This window comes from Fukomys damarensis, unplaced genomic scaffold (assembly GCF_012274545.1).
Source record: "Fukomys damarensis isolate Sample0158 unplaced genomic scaffold, DMR_v1.0_HiC HiC_scaffold_25, whole genome shotgun sequence".
Lineage (NCBI taxonomy): Eukaryota > Metazoa > Chordata > Mammalia > Rodentia > Bathyergidae > Fukomys > Fukomys damarensis.
In genome coordinates, this window is record NW_022900937.1 from 16,737,366 (window position 1) to 16,752,542 (window position 15,177).

A 15,177-nucleotide genomic window follows, 5' to 3' on the forward strand; every position below is an offset into this window, starting at 1 on the left:
GGGATTACAGGCATGCAGCACCACGTCTGGTTTAATGTCAACTCATTAAGCTGTCCCTAGAAATGAACAAGTTTATAAGTTTTTAGGAGCTGGGGGGAAGAAAATGTAAGAAAAAGCAAAAACAAGAAACCTGGACACTAGAGGGAGGGAGTAGAGGTGGTAAGGGAGGCTAATTTCTGTCCTACATTGCTCAACTTGTTAACGTGTGTCCTTAGTAGCTCAGGCAGGCGGGTATACGTGTTCCTACAGGGATGCATGCACACACATGTGATGTTTCTCTCTATAAGATTAACTCTGGGACCGTGGCAAATGTCACATGCCCAAGCGCCTTCCTTACCTGTAGGAGGCCAGCCAGCACTGACAGTGGACACTTCTGCACACTTAGCCCCGACCCCAGCCGGAGGCAGGTGCCCACCTATCTTGGCAGGAGGGAGGAGACGCCCACCTGGACCAGGCTGGCTTGGCACCCGCTCCTCTGCAGCATGGTGGCCCGCCACTGCAGGTACTTCTCCTGGTGGGCGAGGATCTCGGTGGTCAGGGTGGAGCCCCGGCTCCGGAAGGCTTCCAGGTTGGGGGCGGGCTGCGGCGGCAAGGCCAGGAGCTTTCCATCTGTGAGGTCCTCTTGCAAGATGGGGACGCCGAACTCTTGGTTCAAGTCCTTGATCATGGCGGAGGAAGGCAGCAGGTCTCTCACAATCACCTCCTTGAGCCGGGTGCTGGTGTGGCAGATGTCGTAGATCCTGGAGTGAATAGCCACCCCCTCAGCCTCGCCTGCTTGGTGACACGGGGATGGATGTCCCTGTCTTACAGGAGGCAATGATAACTCGGGGCGGCAGGTCAGCAGATTCCAGTCTGAGGAACCTGGACTCTTGGCACGTGCCTGGTCCCTCCTTCATGTCCCAAGACATTAAGGGCCACCCACATCCGCTCTGAGTACTCTTCTGTGGCTGGTCTTGTCCATGTCCCTCATTGCCAAGTGCCCCCCTGCAGAGCAGCCCTAACAGGCTGGTGTGAGGGGGGTGGACTCAGAATCCTGCCCACAGAGGGCAGTGTGCACACAGCCTCATTTCTGAGCACAGCTTAAGGACCAAGTGGTAGCCCTGCCTCTCCCACCCTTCCAAAGGCCCTCTTAGTGCAGGTCATCGTGATGCAAGTCTGTAATCCCAGCACTCTGGGAGGCTGAGGAAGGAAGATGACAAGTTCGAGGTTGGCCTGGGCAACTTAGCAAGACGCTGTCTCAAAAGAAAAAATTTCAAGAGAGTGGGATGCAGCTCAGTGTGAAGGTTCAATTCCCAGTACTACACACACACACACACAACAAAGCAAACAAAACAACTAAAAACATCTCCCCCCTCGGTGCCTTCTCCCAGGCCCAGCATGGCAGTGCCAGGTCCACACGGGACACCTGCAGTCCGGGGTAAGGCAGTGCCTGGGGATGTCCCCTGCCTCTCGTGTGACTTGCTCAATTTCTGCTCACCTTTCAGGCAGGAATAAAGCCATGGTAAAGGCAGCTCCCACTTTCCTGGAATAAATAGCTTTCTTCTCTCTCCCTGACAGAGTGCCCAGCGACTTCCCATTGTGGGTACCCAGCACAGGCCCTGCCATCCCCTGACCTCCAGGCTCAGAGCCCCCAAACTCTTGGCACCTCCTCCTGTGTCTCTCAGCCTGAGAACTCCCGCCTGGCATGCACCTGCCTGGGTCCTGGGTCCTCAGCATGAACTCTGTCTCCGTTTCTCTCCTTCTGCCAGTATTACTAGTACTGCTGCCACTACCATCGATCCCACCACTACTATCTACTATTAAAACTAGTTTTTGTGATACTGGGGATTGAACCCAGGGCCTTGCACTAAGCTGCACTCCTAGCTCTTTCTAAAAAAGTCTTATTCTGAGACAGGGTCTCACTGAACTGCTAAATTGCCCAGGCTGGAGTCAAATTTTTGATCCTCCTGCCTCAGCCTCCTGCCTCAGCCTCCCAGAGTGCTAGGATTATAGGCATGCTCTTTTTTGTTTCTGGGGTTTTTTGCTTGATTTTTGAGATGGGATCCTGCTGTGTAGTTCAGGCTGGCCTCAACCACTCAGGTATATCCATCTGCCTCAGCTCTGCAGTGCAGGGATTACAGCTGTGCCTCCAGCACGCCCTGCTAGGCTGATCTTTATTAAACATCCAAGGAGCAAGACTGGATGAGGAGGAGGAGAGGGAGGACCCTCCCCTTCCCCCAGGCCCACCTGGCCAGCGCCTGGAAGACTGTGCGTGGCACTGCGTTGCGCACGTAGAAGGCCTGCTGCCTCATGAGCTGTGCCATGGGCGTGGAGAGGCGCACGTGGTACACGACGGTCTCCAGGTCTGCGTAGAGCCTGCGGCGGAACAACAGCTTCGAGTTGTACAGCACCTTGTACTCCCCATGCTGGGACTTGGGGATTCTGCAAGAGAAGGCGGACAGAGAGGGCATTCGCTTAGTTCCCACTAGTCTGGGAAATTAGCTTTGTTGTCTAGCAGGGCTTTTACTTTTGCTTAAGAACAAGGGCCAGGTGTGGTGACACATGCCTGGGAGGCTGAAGCAGGAAGATGGCTGTAGCAGGCAATTCAGCAACTTGGAAAGATGCTTTCTCGAAGGCTGGTGGGTGGGGGCTGGGATGTAGCTCAGAGCTAATTCCTGGGTTTTTACAGTTTTCTTATTGATTCACGGGATGTCCTTTTTATGTTCAGGTTACTAATTCTGTTCCACCCATGGCTTGTCCTTTTACAATTCTTATGGTATCTTCTGATGAACTGTTTCTCTATTGTGAGGTCGTGGACATGTTCTAATTTATTACCTAAATGCTTTAATGTTGCTTTTCAAAAAGGGATTTTTCTGGTGAAATCAGAGAGTAAGATCATTGTAGTCTAGTTCAGCATCCTGTTTCAATCGGGAAAACATTAGTTATGGAAGATGTTGCCACCAGGGAGCTGGGTAAAGGGTGCATGGAAACTCCAGGCATGCACCTCAGGAAACGAAATTCGTGTCCGCACGAAAACCCAGGTAGGGTTGCTCAGAGCAGCTTTATAGTAAAAAACCAGAAACAACCGAAATGTCCCGCAACAAGTGGATGGATGACTACACAATGGCACAGCTGTGCCAGGAAACACTGTGCAGCAATCAGAAGAAACCAGCCACTGACACACGCACTTTGGATGGGTCTGTATGGCACAGGGGAAAGAATCAAAAGGCCGTGTATTTTCTGATCCTACTTCATTTTAGGATGGAAAACAATTAGTGTTTGCCCGAGGCTAAGGCCGGTTATGGAGGTAGGTTTGACTATAAATGGGAAGCAAAAAGGAGATCTTTCTGGTGACGTAATAACCCAGGGTCTTCATTGTAGTGGTGGCTACACGACATATGTGCTAAACTGGCCTACACCACACACACTAAGGTTAATGTCCTATTGGGATTACAGGTATGTACTGCTGTGTCCAAGTAACGTGTGTGTGTGTGTGTGTGTGTGTGTGTGTTTGTGTGTGTGTGTAAGAATTTGTTTATCCATCACTTAGTGGTCAGTTAGTTTCTTTCCATTTGGGGGCTATTATGAATAATGTTGTTACAAGTATTCATGTATTAGGTTGGTGTATGTTTTAATTTTTCTTAGTTACAGACCTGGGAGTGGGATTCCTGAGTCATATTGTAACTCTATGTTTAATCATTCAACAGACTGTCAGACTATTTTCCAAAGCAATGAAAGACAGTTCTGATTTATCCACATCTTCACCAACATTTCTTGATTTTTTTTTTATTCTAGCCTTTCTAATGGGTAGGAGGTGGTAGCCCACTGTGTAAAATTTATTTTTTTAAAATGTGAAACTTAGTAATTTTATTTTTCTCCTTTTATTAATTTTAGCATATTCATTCCCTGCTGATTTTGCAATATCACACGTCATATATCAAGCAACAGCTTATCTGTCATCTTCTTGAATTATCTGTTATTTTCAGGGATCTGCTTATTATACCTGAACAAATAGCACATTGTCTTAATTACTATAGTTTTATAATAAGTCGATATTTAGTAGAACAGGTTCTCTCATCTTGTTTGTATTTGAGTCTCTTTTTAAGACCTGTGTATGTTGGTGTACATTTTAAAATCAATTACTCAAGTTGTGTACTTTGAAAATGTTGGGATTTTAGAATTGGCATTGCATTTCTGGGCTGGGGATTTAGCTCAGAGGTGCCATGCTGCCTCGCAAATGCAAGGTCCTGAGTTTGATCCCCAGTACCGGAAAGAAAAAAAAAAAAAAGAATTGGGATTGCATTGACTGTATAGAGCCAATTTAGGAATAATGGGTATTTTAAGATTTAGTGTTCTCCCATCCGTGAACATAGTATCTCCACTTATTTTTTTTGGTACCGGGGATCAAACTCAAGTCCTTGTGAGGCAGGCAGCAGAACCGCATGGGTCTTTTTTAGTGTTTCTCAGAGTTCTGTGATATTCATGATGGAGTCTTTTCTTTTCATGTCTTTATGTAAAATTTATTCCTATAAATTTCAAGTATTTTTTAAATTGGTTTTTAGATGTAGATAGTATTTAGCTTTTTTTTTTTTTTAGTGGAACCAGGATTGAACCCAGGACCTTGCACTTGCCAGGCAGGCACTGGCGCCACTGAGCTAAACCTTCAGCTGGTAGTTAGCAATTTAATAACATTTTTCACCAATTTTTATGTCCAAAAAATTTCATTAAACTACCTTATCTGAACATGTTTTTGGCATTAAAGTTTTATAAAATTTTAAATTTATCAGTACAGTTTGAAATATACACATCAATGCCTGCAACATCTACAGTTGTATCTCATTCATTTTTAGCCTTTTCCTCTCAAATCTAAGGCTGTAATTTTTCCTCCCATTAAGGGGTATTTGTTTAAAAAGTTTAAAATCCCTTAACTTTTAAATATTCCTGGTAGGAAGAAAGGAGCTAAAGGTGTAGGGAAGGTGGGATGTGTAGGGGAAGGGTAATAAGGGAAAAGAAAAAAATGTGAGATAATGAAAAGATGGAAATAAAGTAGTTGTAAATGGGGAGGGGGAGAGAGGGTGAAGGGAGGGCAGGGAGGGCAGGGACAAGGGGAAAAAACGAGAACCAAGACCTGTCATGTAGAGGTACAAGATCCCAACAATGAATGTAACTGTACTGTCTCCCTAAAATGTACCAATAAACTCAATTAAAGCTGAAAAAAAATAAATATTCCTGGTACTATCACGGTTTACAGAGCAATACACATGATATAGTGAAAAGAAAAAGGAAAAGGCTAAAACAAAAGAACTCAAGAATGAACATCTAGTTGTCACCACACTGCATCCATCAACAAACTTTTTGCAGCGTGGCCATGACATCCCAACAAGAATGGCTTCCTGATTAAACTGCAGTGATTTTTCTGACTACACATCACTGTTGCTCCTGTAGCCAGAATTTACAGTTCTTCTATCGTACGTGAGGTTGTCTCAAAGTAATGGGCACCTTTCCTGATGACTTCTTTCTCTCCTGATGAGAATGAGAGCTCTTTTCTAATTCCTCTGCTACTGTGTCTAGTTCTCTCACCAGAGTAACTGCCTGAGCTTCCTCCTCCAAAACTGCTCTCCGTCCTGAGTCCATAATTGTATTGCTCTTGTCTGTTGCTGTAATTTCCAAAATCATGATAGTTCCCACCACCACTGCCAAAACTTCCTCTTCACTGCAACCATCCTATCCTCCATCATTACCCCATATCCACCACTCTGGCGTCTAAATCCTGGTCCACCACAATCACAGCCTCCTTAACAGCTATAAATAACCAGGGCCACCACCAGAGCTGCCACCGTCACCTCCTCTGTCACCTGCTTCGTCACCTCATCATTCTCCTGCCACATTCCCTCCATGGCCAAAATTATCTCTGCCTCCTCCAAAGTTTTCTCTCCAACCCATAAAGTTGCCAGACCCTACCCCACGGCCCCTCTGTGATCCTCAAGACTATGTCTCTTATCTAGAAAAGGCCTTTTCCACTGCACAATTCTGCCTGCTAACAGTGTGGTATTTCTGAACAACAGTTTTACCATCTGTGTCATGATCATCACAAGTTACAACAGCAAATTCTCTTTGTTCCTCTCTGCCTGACTTCCACACTTTTACTCTAGCCATACTTTGTAGAGTAGTCTCTCAAATTGGGTTTCTTTTGCCTGTCCTTTCACACCACCAGCAAAAATTGTCCTCGCTGCTGGAAGAACCCAGGCTTCCCAAATACTCTCTGGAGCCAGCTCTCTCGAGCTCTGCTACGGGCAAAGCAACCTGTTTTGCTGCAGCCACACAAGAGGAAGTCCCAGAGCGGAGCCGCACACGGGGCTGCAAGGCTGCCCGTTTCTTAGCACATCCTCTTACACTCTCAGTTGCAGTATCAAAGCTCAGAAATAGCTTCCTCCCCTGCTCTGCTTCCTTGGTCATGGTCCTCCCTCCACCAGCTACCCCTAGTGGTGACCTCTAAATTGGTTTTTTTTTTTTTTTTTTTGGTACCAGGGATCGAACTCCAGATCTTGTGCTTGTGCTTGCAAGGCAGGCAATGGAACCACTGAGCCAAATCCCTGGCTCTCTAAGTAATATTTTGACATTGCCTTACTGATTTAGATATTGTGTATTTTTATTATTGTTCCATCAAAATGTCTAATTTCTCTACAGTTTTGGGGCTTACAGGTTATTTGGAACTGTATATTAATTTCCAAGCAGATGAATTTTTCTATTTTTAAAAAATTTCTAAGTCCATTAAACTGAACTCAGTCCCTCTCTCTCTCTCTCTCTCTCCCCATTCAAACACGTTTTGATCATTACTGGAGCTCAAACCCAGGCGTGCACATGCTAGGCAAGCACTCTACCACTGAGTCACACCTCCAGCCCAGTACTATACAATTCACATACTACACACATAGAATGAGTCACCGCAAAGTGTGAAGGCACAGTCTCCAAACCACTGTTACATCTGAGGACTACAGACCACCATCAGGTGCGACAATGGGAGGGCTCACAGAACTCACCACGTGGTCCTCACAGAAATGGTCTATTACAGGGAAGGGACACAGAATACACACCAGCCAGGGCAGAGTCCAGGACAGTTTCCAACACTGGATTGTACTCCCCTCCCCTCATGGAGTCATGGTCCTGACAAGTGCCACCAGTGAGTCCTGGCAGCCAGGGAGGCTGACCTGAGCTGTGGCATTCAGCAGGGGCAGCGACACTGCCCCGTGGGGGCTCTGGGCTCCAGATCAGCTGTATTGTGGGACCCAGAGCCCCCACCCTAAGTCACACGGCTGGTCTTCTAGCCTGCCCAGCCTTCATCTATGACTAGCAGGTGTGGCCAGTCCCCATCCTCAGCTTAAAATTCAACCTTTTAAAGTGCATAATGGGATGGTTTTCGGGTTTTCTTTGTTTTTGTTTTTGTTTTTTTGCTACTAAGGATCGAACTCACAACCTTGCGCTTGCAAGGCAGCCGTGGTGCCACAGGGCTAAATCCCTGGCCCCAGGGATGGTTTTTAGTATACGCACCACGTTATGTCATGCATCCTACCAAACTCTAGAATATTTCCATCACCCTGAAAAGAAAATCTACCCATTACCCATCTTTTCCTCTCCCTTGAGTCCATGGCAACTACTGATCCACTTCTATCTTTGCAGTTGCTCTTTTTTTGTACCGGGGATTGAGCTCAGGTCCTTGTGCTTGCAAGGCAGGCGGCGGAACCACTGAGCTAAATCCCCAGCCCTGTGGTTGCTTTTTCTGGATATTTCACACGAATGGAGTGGCACAGTAGGCACTTTTGTGCCTGGCTCCTTTTACTCAGCAAAGTGTGTTTGAGGTTCGTCTATGTTGAAGTGGACCAATACTTCATTTATTTTGGGGGCCAAATAATATTCTGTTGCACAGATACACCACATTTTGCTAATCAGATGATAGGTATCTGGGTTATTTCCACTTTCTGACTATCATATAGAGAGCTGCTAAGAACGTTTGTGTAAAAGTTTCCATGTGGATTTGTGTTTGGTTATTGCTGGTTCCTCTCTGGTGCCCCTGGCTCATCAGCGCTGCAACTTCCAGACAGGCTTCTGGGGGCTGGGCCACCTGACCTCTGGGGGCAGAGCGGGTCTCCACACTAGAGAAGGAAACTGTTTTTTTGTTGTTGTTTGGTACCAGGGATTGAACTCAGGACCTTGAGTCTGTGAGGCTGGTGGCAGAACCACTGAGCCATAAATCCCCAGCCCTAATTTTGAGGTTACTTTCAAACTGTGGAAGACAGAATTATCATGTCACCAAAACTAAAGAATGGAAGAACATGAGCAGCCCCTGCTCTGGGTCCAAGTAGACATTTTAAGGCTTCCCCAGTACGTGAGAACTTAATGTGGCACAGCTGCCCCATATCCTCCAGAGAAGAGCAACTTCCTGAAGTCAAGGTGGCCCCTCCAGCCTCGAAATAATCAGACAGGGCTTCCCTGAGCTGAGCTGAATCCAACATGGAACCTCTGCCCTATTAGTCACAGGAGCCCCGGCTCCGGCCTGAGGTCAGTACCTGTCTTCTGAACTACCCTGTCTCTGTCTACCCCTAAATCTTTCCTTCCTCTAAACACCATCAATTCTGCCTGTTCTCAAGTCTGGTTAATGGGCCCTGCTGATGAACCCTGAAGGGACGGGCACAAACATCTCCCTTTCTGACACCAGGACAATGCCACCCTTCGCCTTGGAAGGTCTCTCACCACCTCCACACCTGGACAATGTGGCTTTCACCTGAAATACAGAGGAAGCCCCTACCGGCTCTGGTGGCTGTTCCACAGCTGCTTGAGGCCCTGCTCTGCCAAGCCCTCGAGGACAAAGAGGTGGACTGTGCCATCCAGCACATGGAAGCCTGTGAGCACATCCAGGGACGGCTGGTCCTGCACCTTCACCCGCATCTTGAAGGCCGACAGGATCTGCTGGACATTACGGATTGGGTAGGAGTCTAGCTCCAGGGCCTTGGCGTTGATTGTGGTGATATCGTGCAGCAGGTTGTGGAGGAGGAACAGCTTCTTGAAGCTGAACACAAAAATGATGCGGCCAAACGGAGAGTCCATGAGATCTGGTTGAGGGGCTTCAGCCATGGTGCTCAGTGGCACTGCGACGCCCACGCGCAGCTTGAGCTGCGAGTTCGCCTCCAGGTAGCAGCCCATGGGCATCGGGCTGTGCTGCAGGACATCAGGCCTCCTGTTCTTGCTGCCCTTGGCACAGCCTGTGGACTCAGGCTCACAGCTGTGGATAGGGACAACCAGGTTCAAATACTTGTGGCCAAGGAGAAGGTTGGCAAAACTGACTCGGGCGACTCCATAAGGGTCCCACAGCTTTTTCTGCGACTCAAAGGGGTTGTTCTCTGTGTCTGCGGGGGAGATGAAGACCTGCAGGTTGAGGTGTGAATGCAGGGGGTCTTCTCCAAACAGGATGGGCTTCTGGGAGGACTCCTCAGATTTCCGGTCCCGATCGTGGACTTCAACCACCATGGGGGGGCCTTCCAGGTACTCCCGCAGCTCACTGGGGTGCATGGCCCCAAGGAAGATGACGTTAATGTCATGGAAATAAATATGGGTTCCGTGGGGCTCCCCCTTGGTCTGGTGAACCGGAGTCTTATGGAACTGGTACCTGCAGTAGACGGGTGTGCACAGCCTCTAGGAGAGAGCAGGCAACAGCAGGTCACGAACTGCAGCTGTCACTGCCTCCACCAGAGGGAGGCTCCCAGCATGGGGCAGGCACATCCCAGGGCCACACTCACTGCCTGCAGCCATGGGAGCCCGCGTTTTCTCCCCATGGGCACCCACAAAAGGACCCACTTTGCAAAGTTGCTGTGGACCACCTGACATCGTGCAGGTGATGGCGCCAGCGTGGGGGCTGGCACACGACAAGAGCTTCCTGAGGTTCAGTCAGCATTTTCCCCGCTACCCTGAAAGCGCCTTTGCAAGCATCTGTTCACACGTGTGTTCCTAGTGCTCATCCCAAGGCTGAGCACAGAAAAGGTGGAGCTGAGTTTTTAGAAGAGGATTAACAATCTCGCCAGGGTGTAGCTCAGGAGTTCAGACGTCCACCTGCAGGGCCAGCAGAAGCTCCCCTGTGCTGTGGCACAGGTGTCCACGCTGAGAGCTGCACCCCGTGAAGAAGACACCTGCAGGAGGCACGGGGCCGCAGAGCGTGCAGAAAAGGAGGCAGAAGGAGCAGCAAGCTGTGCTGGAGGAGGAGGGAAGGGAATATGCGCACTTTAACCTCACTGCAAAGATTTTATAATCAAGAGCTAAGCCTGCACAAGTCCGAGGTCTGACTTTATCTTCTGAGCATGCTATTTATTTTACACCACATTGAGAATTGATTTAAAAATAATCCTGGACCAGCAGTGCTCCCAGGTACCTGGAAGAGAGTGAAAAGTATCCCTGGGGAAACTCACTTTCAAAAGAATTCGCACCGTCAAAGTGTCAGAGACCATGAAATCACGGCAAAAGTGACAAACTACCGAAGGAAAACAGTCCCACTTGCAAAATGAGATGCACAAAGCATGTGACATTATAAAATAAACATAAAACATTTGGTAACTTTGAGAAAATGAAAGAATGTCATCAGGGTAAAAGCTCACTATTTACTAACAATGAATAGTTTAAAATGCAGTTTTAAAAATGCCATTTACCATAGCATAAAACTTAGGAAGAAATCAAATGAAAGCCGACAACTATAAAAACACCGCAGAGAGAAATTAAAGATTAAATAAAGATATCAGTTTCACGATCGTGACCACGTTTATACTGAAACATCACAGCTAAAATTGTAAATCTTGTAGAAGAAAACAAAGCAGAGTATCTCCATGACCTAGGGGTGGGAAAGGATTTAATGGGACACAAAAATCATATTAGAAAAAGTTGGTATTTTAGGCTTTAGCAAAGACACTGTTAAGAAAATTAAAGTCAAGCTTCAGACTATGAGAAAATATTTATAATGCATTGATTTCTGCTGGAGTCTTTCTATATTTGTTTTGTTTTGTTTACAGTACTAGAAATCAAACCAGGGGCCCCAGGAATGTAGATGCTAGGAAAGGGCTCCGCCACTGAGCTACACCCACAGGCCACATGGTATAAATACTTGTGCTGCTCAAATTCACATGTTAAAACCTAATCCCCAATATGGTAGTATTAGAAGCCAAAGTCTTTGGAAGGTGATTAGGCCCTGAGGACCCACCCCCAGGACTGGGATTAGTGGCCCACGGCAGAGGCCCAGAGAGCTCTCTGGCTCTTCCGGCCAAATGGACCCAGCAGGAAGCAGTTTATGAGGAGGAATGGGCCTGACCCAGATACTGATGCTGCTGTTTCCCTGATCTAAGCCCCACCAACCTCCAGAACAGGGAAAAGGAAATTATGTGGTTGATAACTCACATACTTAATGGTATTTGTGTTATAACAGCCCTAATCAACTAAGATGATATGTCACAAAGGACTCCCATCTACATTATAAAAAGAACTTCTACAGGGGCTGGGGATTTAGCTCAGTGGTTCCACAGTCTGCCTCACAAGCACAAGGGCCTGACTTCGATCCCTGGTACCAAAAAACAAAACAAAAACAAAAAAGAACATCTACAAATGTATAATAAAAATATTAAAATAGTAAAGAGAAGCTCGGCAGTCTAGTTACACGGCGTGAGCACGCTCCACCCTGACCCTCCCAGGGAAGGCAGCGGAGAACCCAGGGCAGAAATCTCAGGCCCTCCCTGAGCAGGTGCTATTTGGGGGCAGCGGCATCATCAGCCGGGAAGTGCATAAAAATCTGAGCAGAGAATTCTCTCAATAGAGGATATTTGGGGAAAAATGCAGCTCCCCACCATGAATGCATTCATTATGCATCACAAACATGTCCTGTACCAAAAACAAACAAACAAAACAAAAAACAAACACCAAACCCATAGGGAGGACCCCCACTGCTGTTCTTCCTCTGTGCGCTTTTATACCACGTGTCCTCAGAGGGAGACCCTGTTGCCCAGGTACATGGTAGAGTGGGAAACCCAGAGCTGCACCTTTCCAGCCACAGGATTGGGAAGGGGTCCTGTGGAGCTAGAGAATGTGCAGCACACTGTGAGGAGGAGGGAAACTGAGAAAGGGAGCCCATGAAGTCCGGCCTATGCTCATGGGTTCATCCCTGAACTAGGCACGCACAGAATAGGTGCTGAGCAGCCCACAGAGGCTCACACCTGACCTGCAGAGCAGGCCCTGCCCAGGCCCCAGGCTGGCCCCCAGCAGTGCACATGCAGGGCAGACTTAAACAGCACCACAAAAATCTTTCATTTTGTACTCACAGCCTATACAGAATGTGATTTGGAATGTTCAGCTTCATCTTAACTGGGTATATTGTCCAATAAAAAGATGGGCACAGTGGCACAGGCCTGTAATCTCAGCACTCTGGGAGGCTGAGGCAGTAAGACTGCAAGTTTGGGCCTCAGCTGAGCAACTTATTGTCTTATTGAGACCCTGTCTCAAAATCAAAAATAAAAAGAGCTGGTGGGGCCGGGGATTTAGTTCAGAGGTTCCGCCGCCTGCCTTGCAAGTGCAAGGACCCGAGTTCGATCCCCAGTACCAAAAAATAAAATAAAATAAAAAGAGCTGGTGATACAGCTCAGAGAAGGCCCTGGATTCAATACCCGATGCTGAAATGAATGAATGAATGAATGAACAAATGAATGTACGCCATTATCTTCCAAGTATTTAGACAAGACCCATAACCTCGTAACCGTCAAAAATTCTAAGATACAATTCAAAATTACTTGACATACAAAGAAGGAAGGAAGTTCGGGTAGTCACCAAGGAGAGAGAAAGTCAACAGATGCCAACTCCGGAAATTGGCATCAGTTTAAAGTAGCTATTGTAATCACACTCTGAGTAGTAACAACAAAGACTAGCTAGAAACACTTGGAAAGGTAGCCTGGAGGGATGGGGAAGGGATCTGTGGTTTCCAGGGCTGGGGTGGGGTTCCTAGAAAGGGACTGAGTGAGGAAAGATTAGAGACGCAAGGCAAGCAGAAAAAGACTTCCGGGGATGTTAATGCTACATTTCAGTGAGAAATTTTTTTAAAACTTATCAGAAGAACAAACATACTCTTTGAAGAAAGATAAATAATTGTTTTCAAATGTCAAAATTCACAGAGAACTAGGCATGCTAAACAAGATACCACATGGGCTAGGGATTGAGCTCAGTGATTCCGGCGCCTGCCTCACAAGTGCAAGGGACCAAGTTCAATCCCTGGTACCAAAAAACAAAACAAAACAAAAAAAACAAAAAGATACCACGAATGAGAAGCAGCAGAAACAACAGATCATGTAAAGAAACCCATGGGCTCCAGATACTGGAATTATTACAGATGGTGTTTATTGACCAGGGTGGCTCACACCTGAAATCCAGCACTTGGGAGGCTGATGTAGGAGAATCATTATAATGACTTCAAGGCCAGTCCGAACTACATAGTGAGATCTTTTGTTTCTGAGACAGGGTCTTGTATGCAGTTCAGACTGGTCTTAAACTATGTAGACTAGGGTGGCCTCGAACTCAGTGATCCTCTTTCCTCAGCCTGCTGAGTGCTGGGATTATAACCATGCACCACCACACCCAGCCCGTAGTGAGATCTAGTCTATAAAAATAAATGAACAAATTGTATTTGCTGAGGCAGGCACAACATCAACCTTCAAAGGTGTCCATATCCTAATCCCCCAAACCCATCAGTATATTATGATATACGGCAAAGAACTGCCACAGATACAGACTGAACTGTGTCTCTCAGAAAGATCTGCTAAAATTCTCACCACACTGGGACATAACTGTGACCTTAGACATAATTAAGATAATGATATCGGAGTGGTCCCTAATGCAGTACGATGTATGTTATGGTTTAGAGCTAAAGGGTCCCCCCAAAGTCCATGTGTTGAGAAGATGACTGGCTCCTGGGGTGCTTTATCAGTGGATTCATCCATGGATGTGTTCACGGCTGGAGGGCGCTGAGGAGGCGGGGCCTGGTCAGAGGTGGTCACTGGGTGCGACCTGGAACAGTGGATTCTTGTCCCTGGCTCCTCCCTTCTCTCTCTGCTTCCTGGCTGCCATGAGGCGAGCACCTTCCTCCTCCACACCCCTCTGCCTTGGAGCCAGCTGACTGTGGAATGGGCTCACCAGAAACCGTGAGTTGAATAAACCTCTCCTTCTCTAAGTCATGGGTGTTGGGTATTTTGTCCCAGCAGTGGGAAAAGTGACTAAGACAACATGACTCTAGCCTGTTGATGTGATCAATCTCATTCATTTATTTTCAAATATGGAACTGGCCTTGCATACCTGGAATGAATCCCAGTTGGCCACGGTATAATTCTTTCCAGACACTGTTAGATTTGAGTATGTGTAGTTTTGTAAGAAACTGCCAATCTGCCTTCAAGGTAGCCATACCGTTTTGCCTTCTCACCAGCACTGGTGAGGACTCCTGTTGCTCCACATCCTCACCAGCATTTGTTGGCATTAGTATTTGGGCTTTGCCATTTCAACAGGTCTAGAGTGGAGTCTACCCCGTGCTATAAACATTACCATCTAGTTATTAATTTGTAATTCTCTAATAATGTATGATATTAAGCACTTTTTCATGCACTTATCATTTGTGTATTTTCTTTACTGAACTGTCAGTTCAGATGTTTTGCACACTTAAATCTGGTTGTTGCTTTTTTTTTTTTTTTGTACTGGGGATTGAACTTGGACCTTGTGCTTGCGAGGCAGGCACCAGCACCACTGAGCTAAATCTCCAGCCCCAGCTCCTTATTTTTTTGATTTTAACAATATTTTATATACCCAAATTATTTTAAAAATTTCTCTTGAGACTATTTCTTGACTCTTATTGGAAAGCGTACTGTTTAATCTGAAAATATCTGGGGACTTTTAGCTACCTTTGTATACCCTAACCTAACCTGGAACCCGGGGCGCAACCTGAGCTGAGTTCCCTGGTTTTCTATTTGCCTCATATATTCTATACCACGTTAAGGAGAACTCAGTAGCACTGATGAGAACAGCCAGGAAAACCTCCCCAAAAGCCTGCTCACTCCAGCCAAAGGACCAAGACAGAAAACTTACAGGCACACGATCACTTTACCCCAAACACCATGGGAAAGAACACTATACCATCACAAA

General features: G+C 46.8%; 1 protein-coding gene across 7 annotated transcripts in view; it reads right to left on the reverse strand.

The window, feature by feature from the left end:
• Cfap92 (cilia and flagella associated protein 92 (putative)) overlaps positions 1 to 15,177 on the reverse strand; it is a 47,453-nt gene that overhangs the window by 10,981 nt on the left and 21,295 nt on the right. For 3 of the 7 annotated variants that reach the window (XM_010641156.2, XM_010641155.2, XM_010641154.2), the window contains exons 10-12: positions 8,783 to 9,666; positions 2,227 to 2,421; positions 446 to 740 (exon numbers count right to left, since the gene is read on the reverse strand). In XM_010641156.2, coding sequence (XP_010639458.1) covers positions 446 to 740; positions 2,227 to 2,421; positions 8,783 to 9,666 — 1,374 coding nt within the window. Of the gene's footprint in view, positions 1 to 445; positions 741 to 2,226; positions 2,422 to 8,782; positions 9,667 to 15,177 lie in introns of those variants that run through there. The other 4 variants (XM_033756107.1, XM_033756108.1, XR_004514315.1 and 1 more) reach the window with 4 other exon arrangements.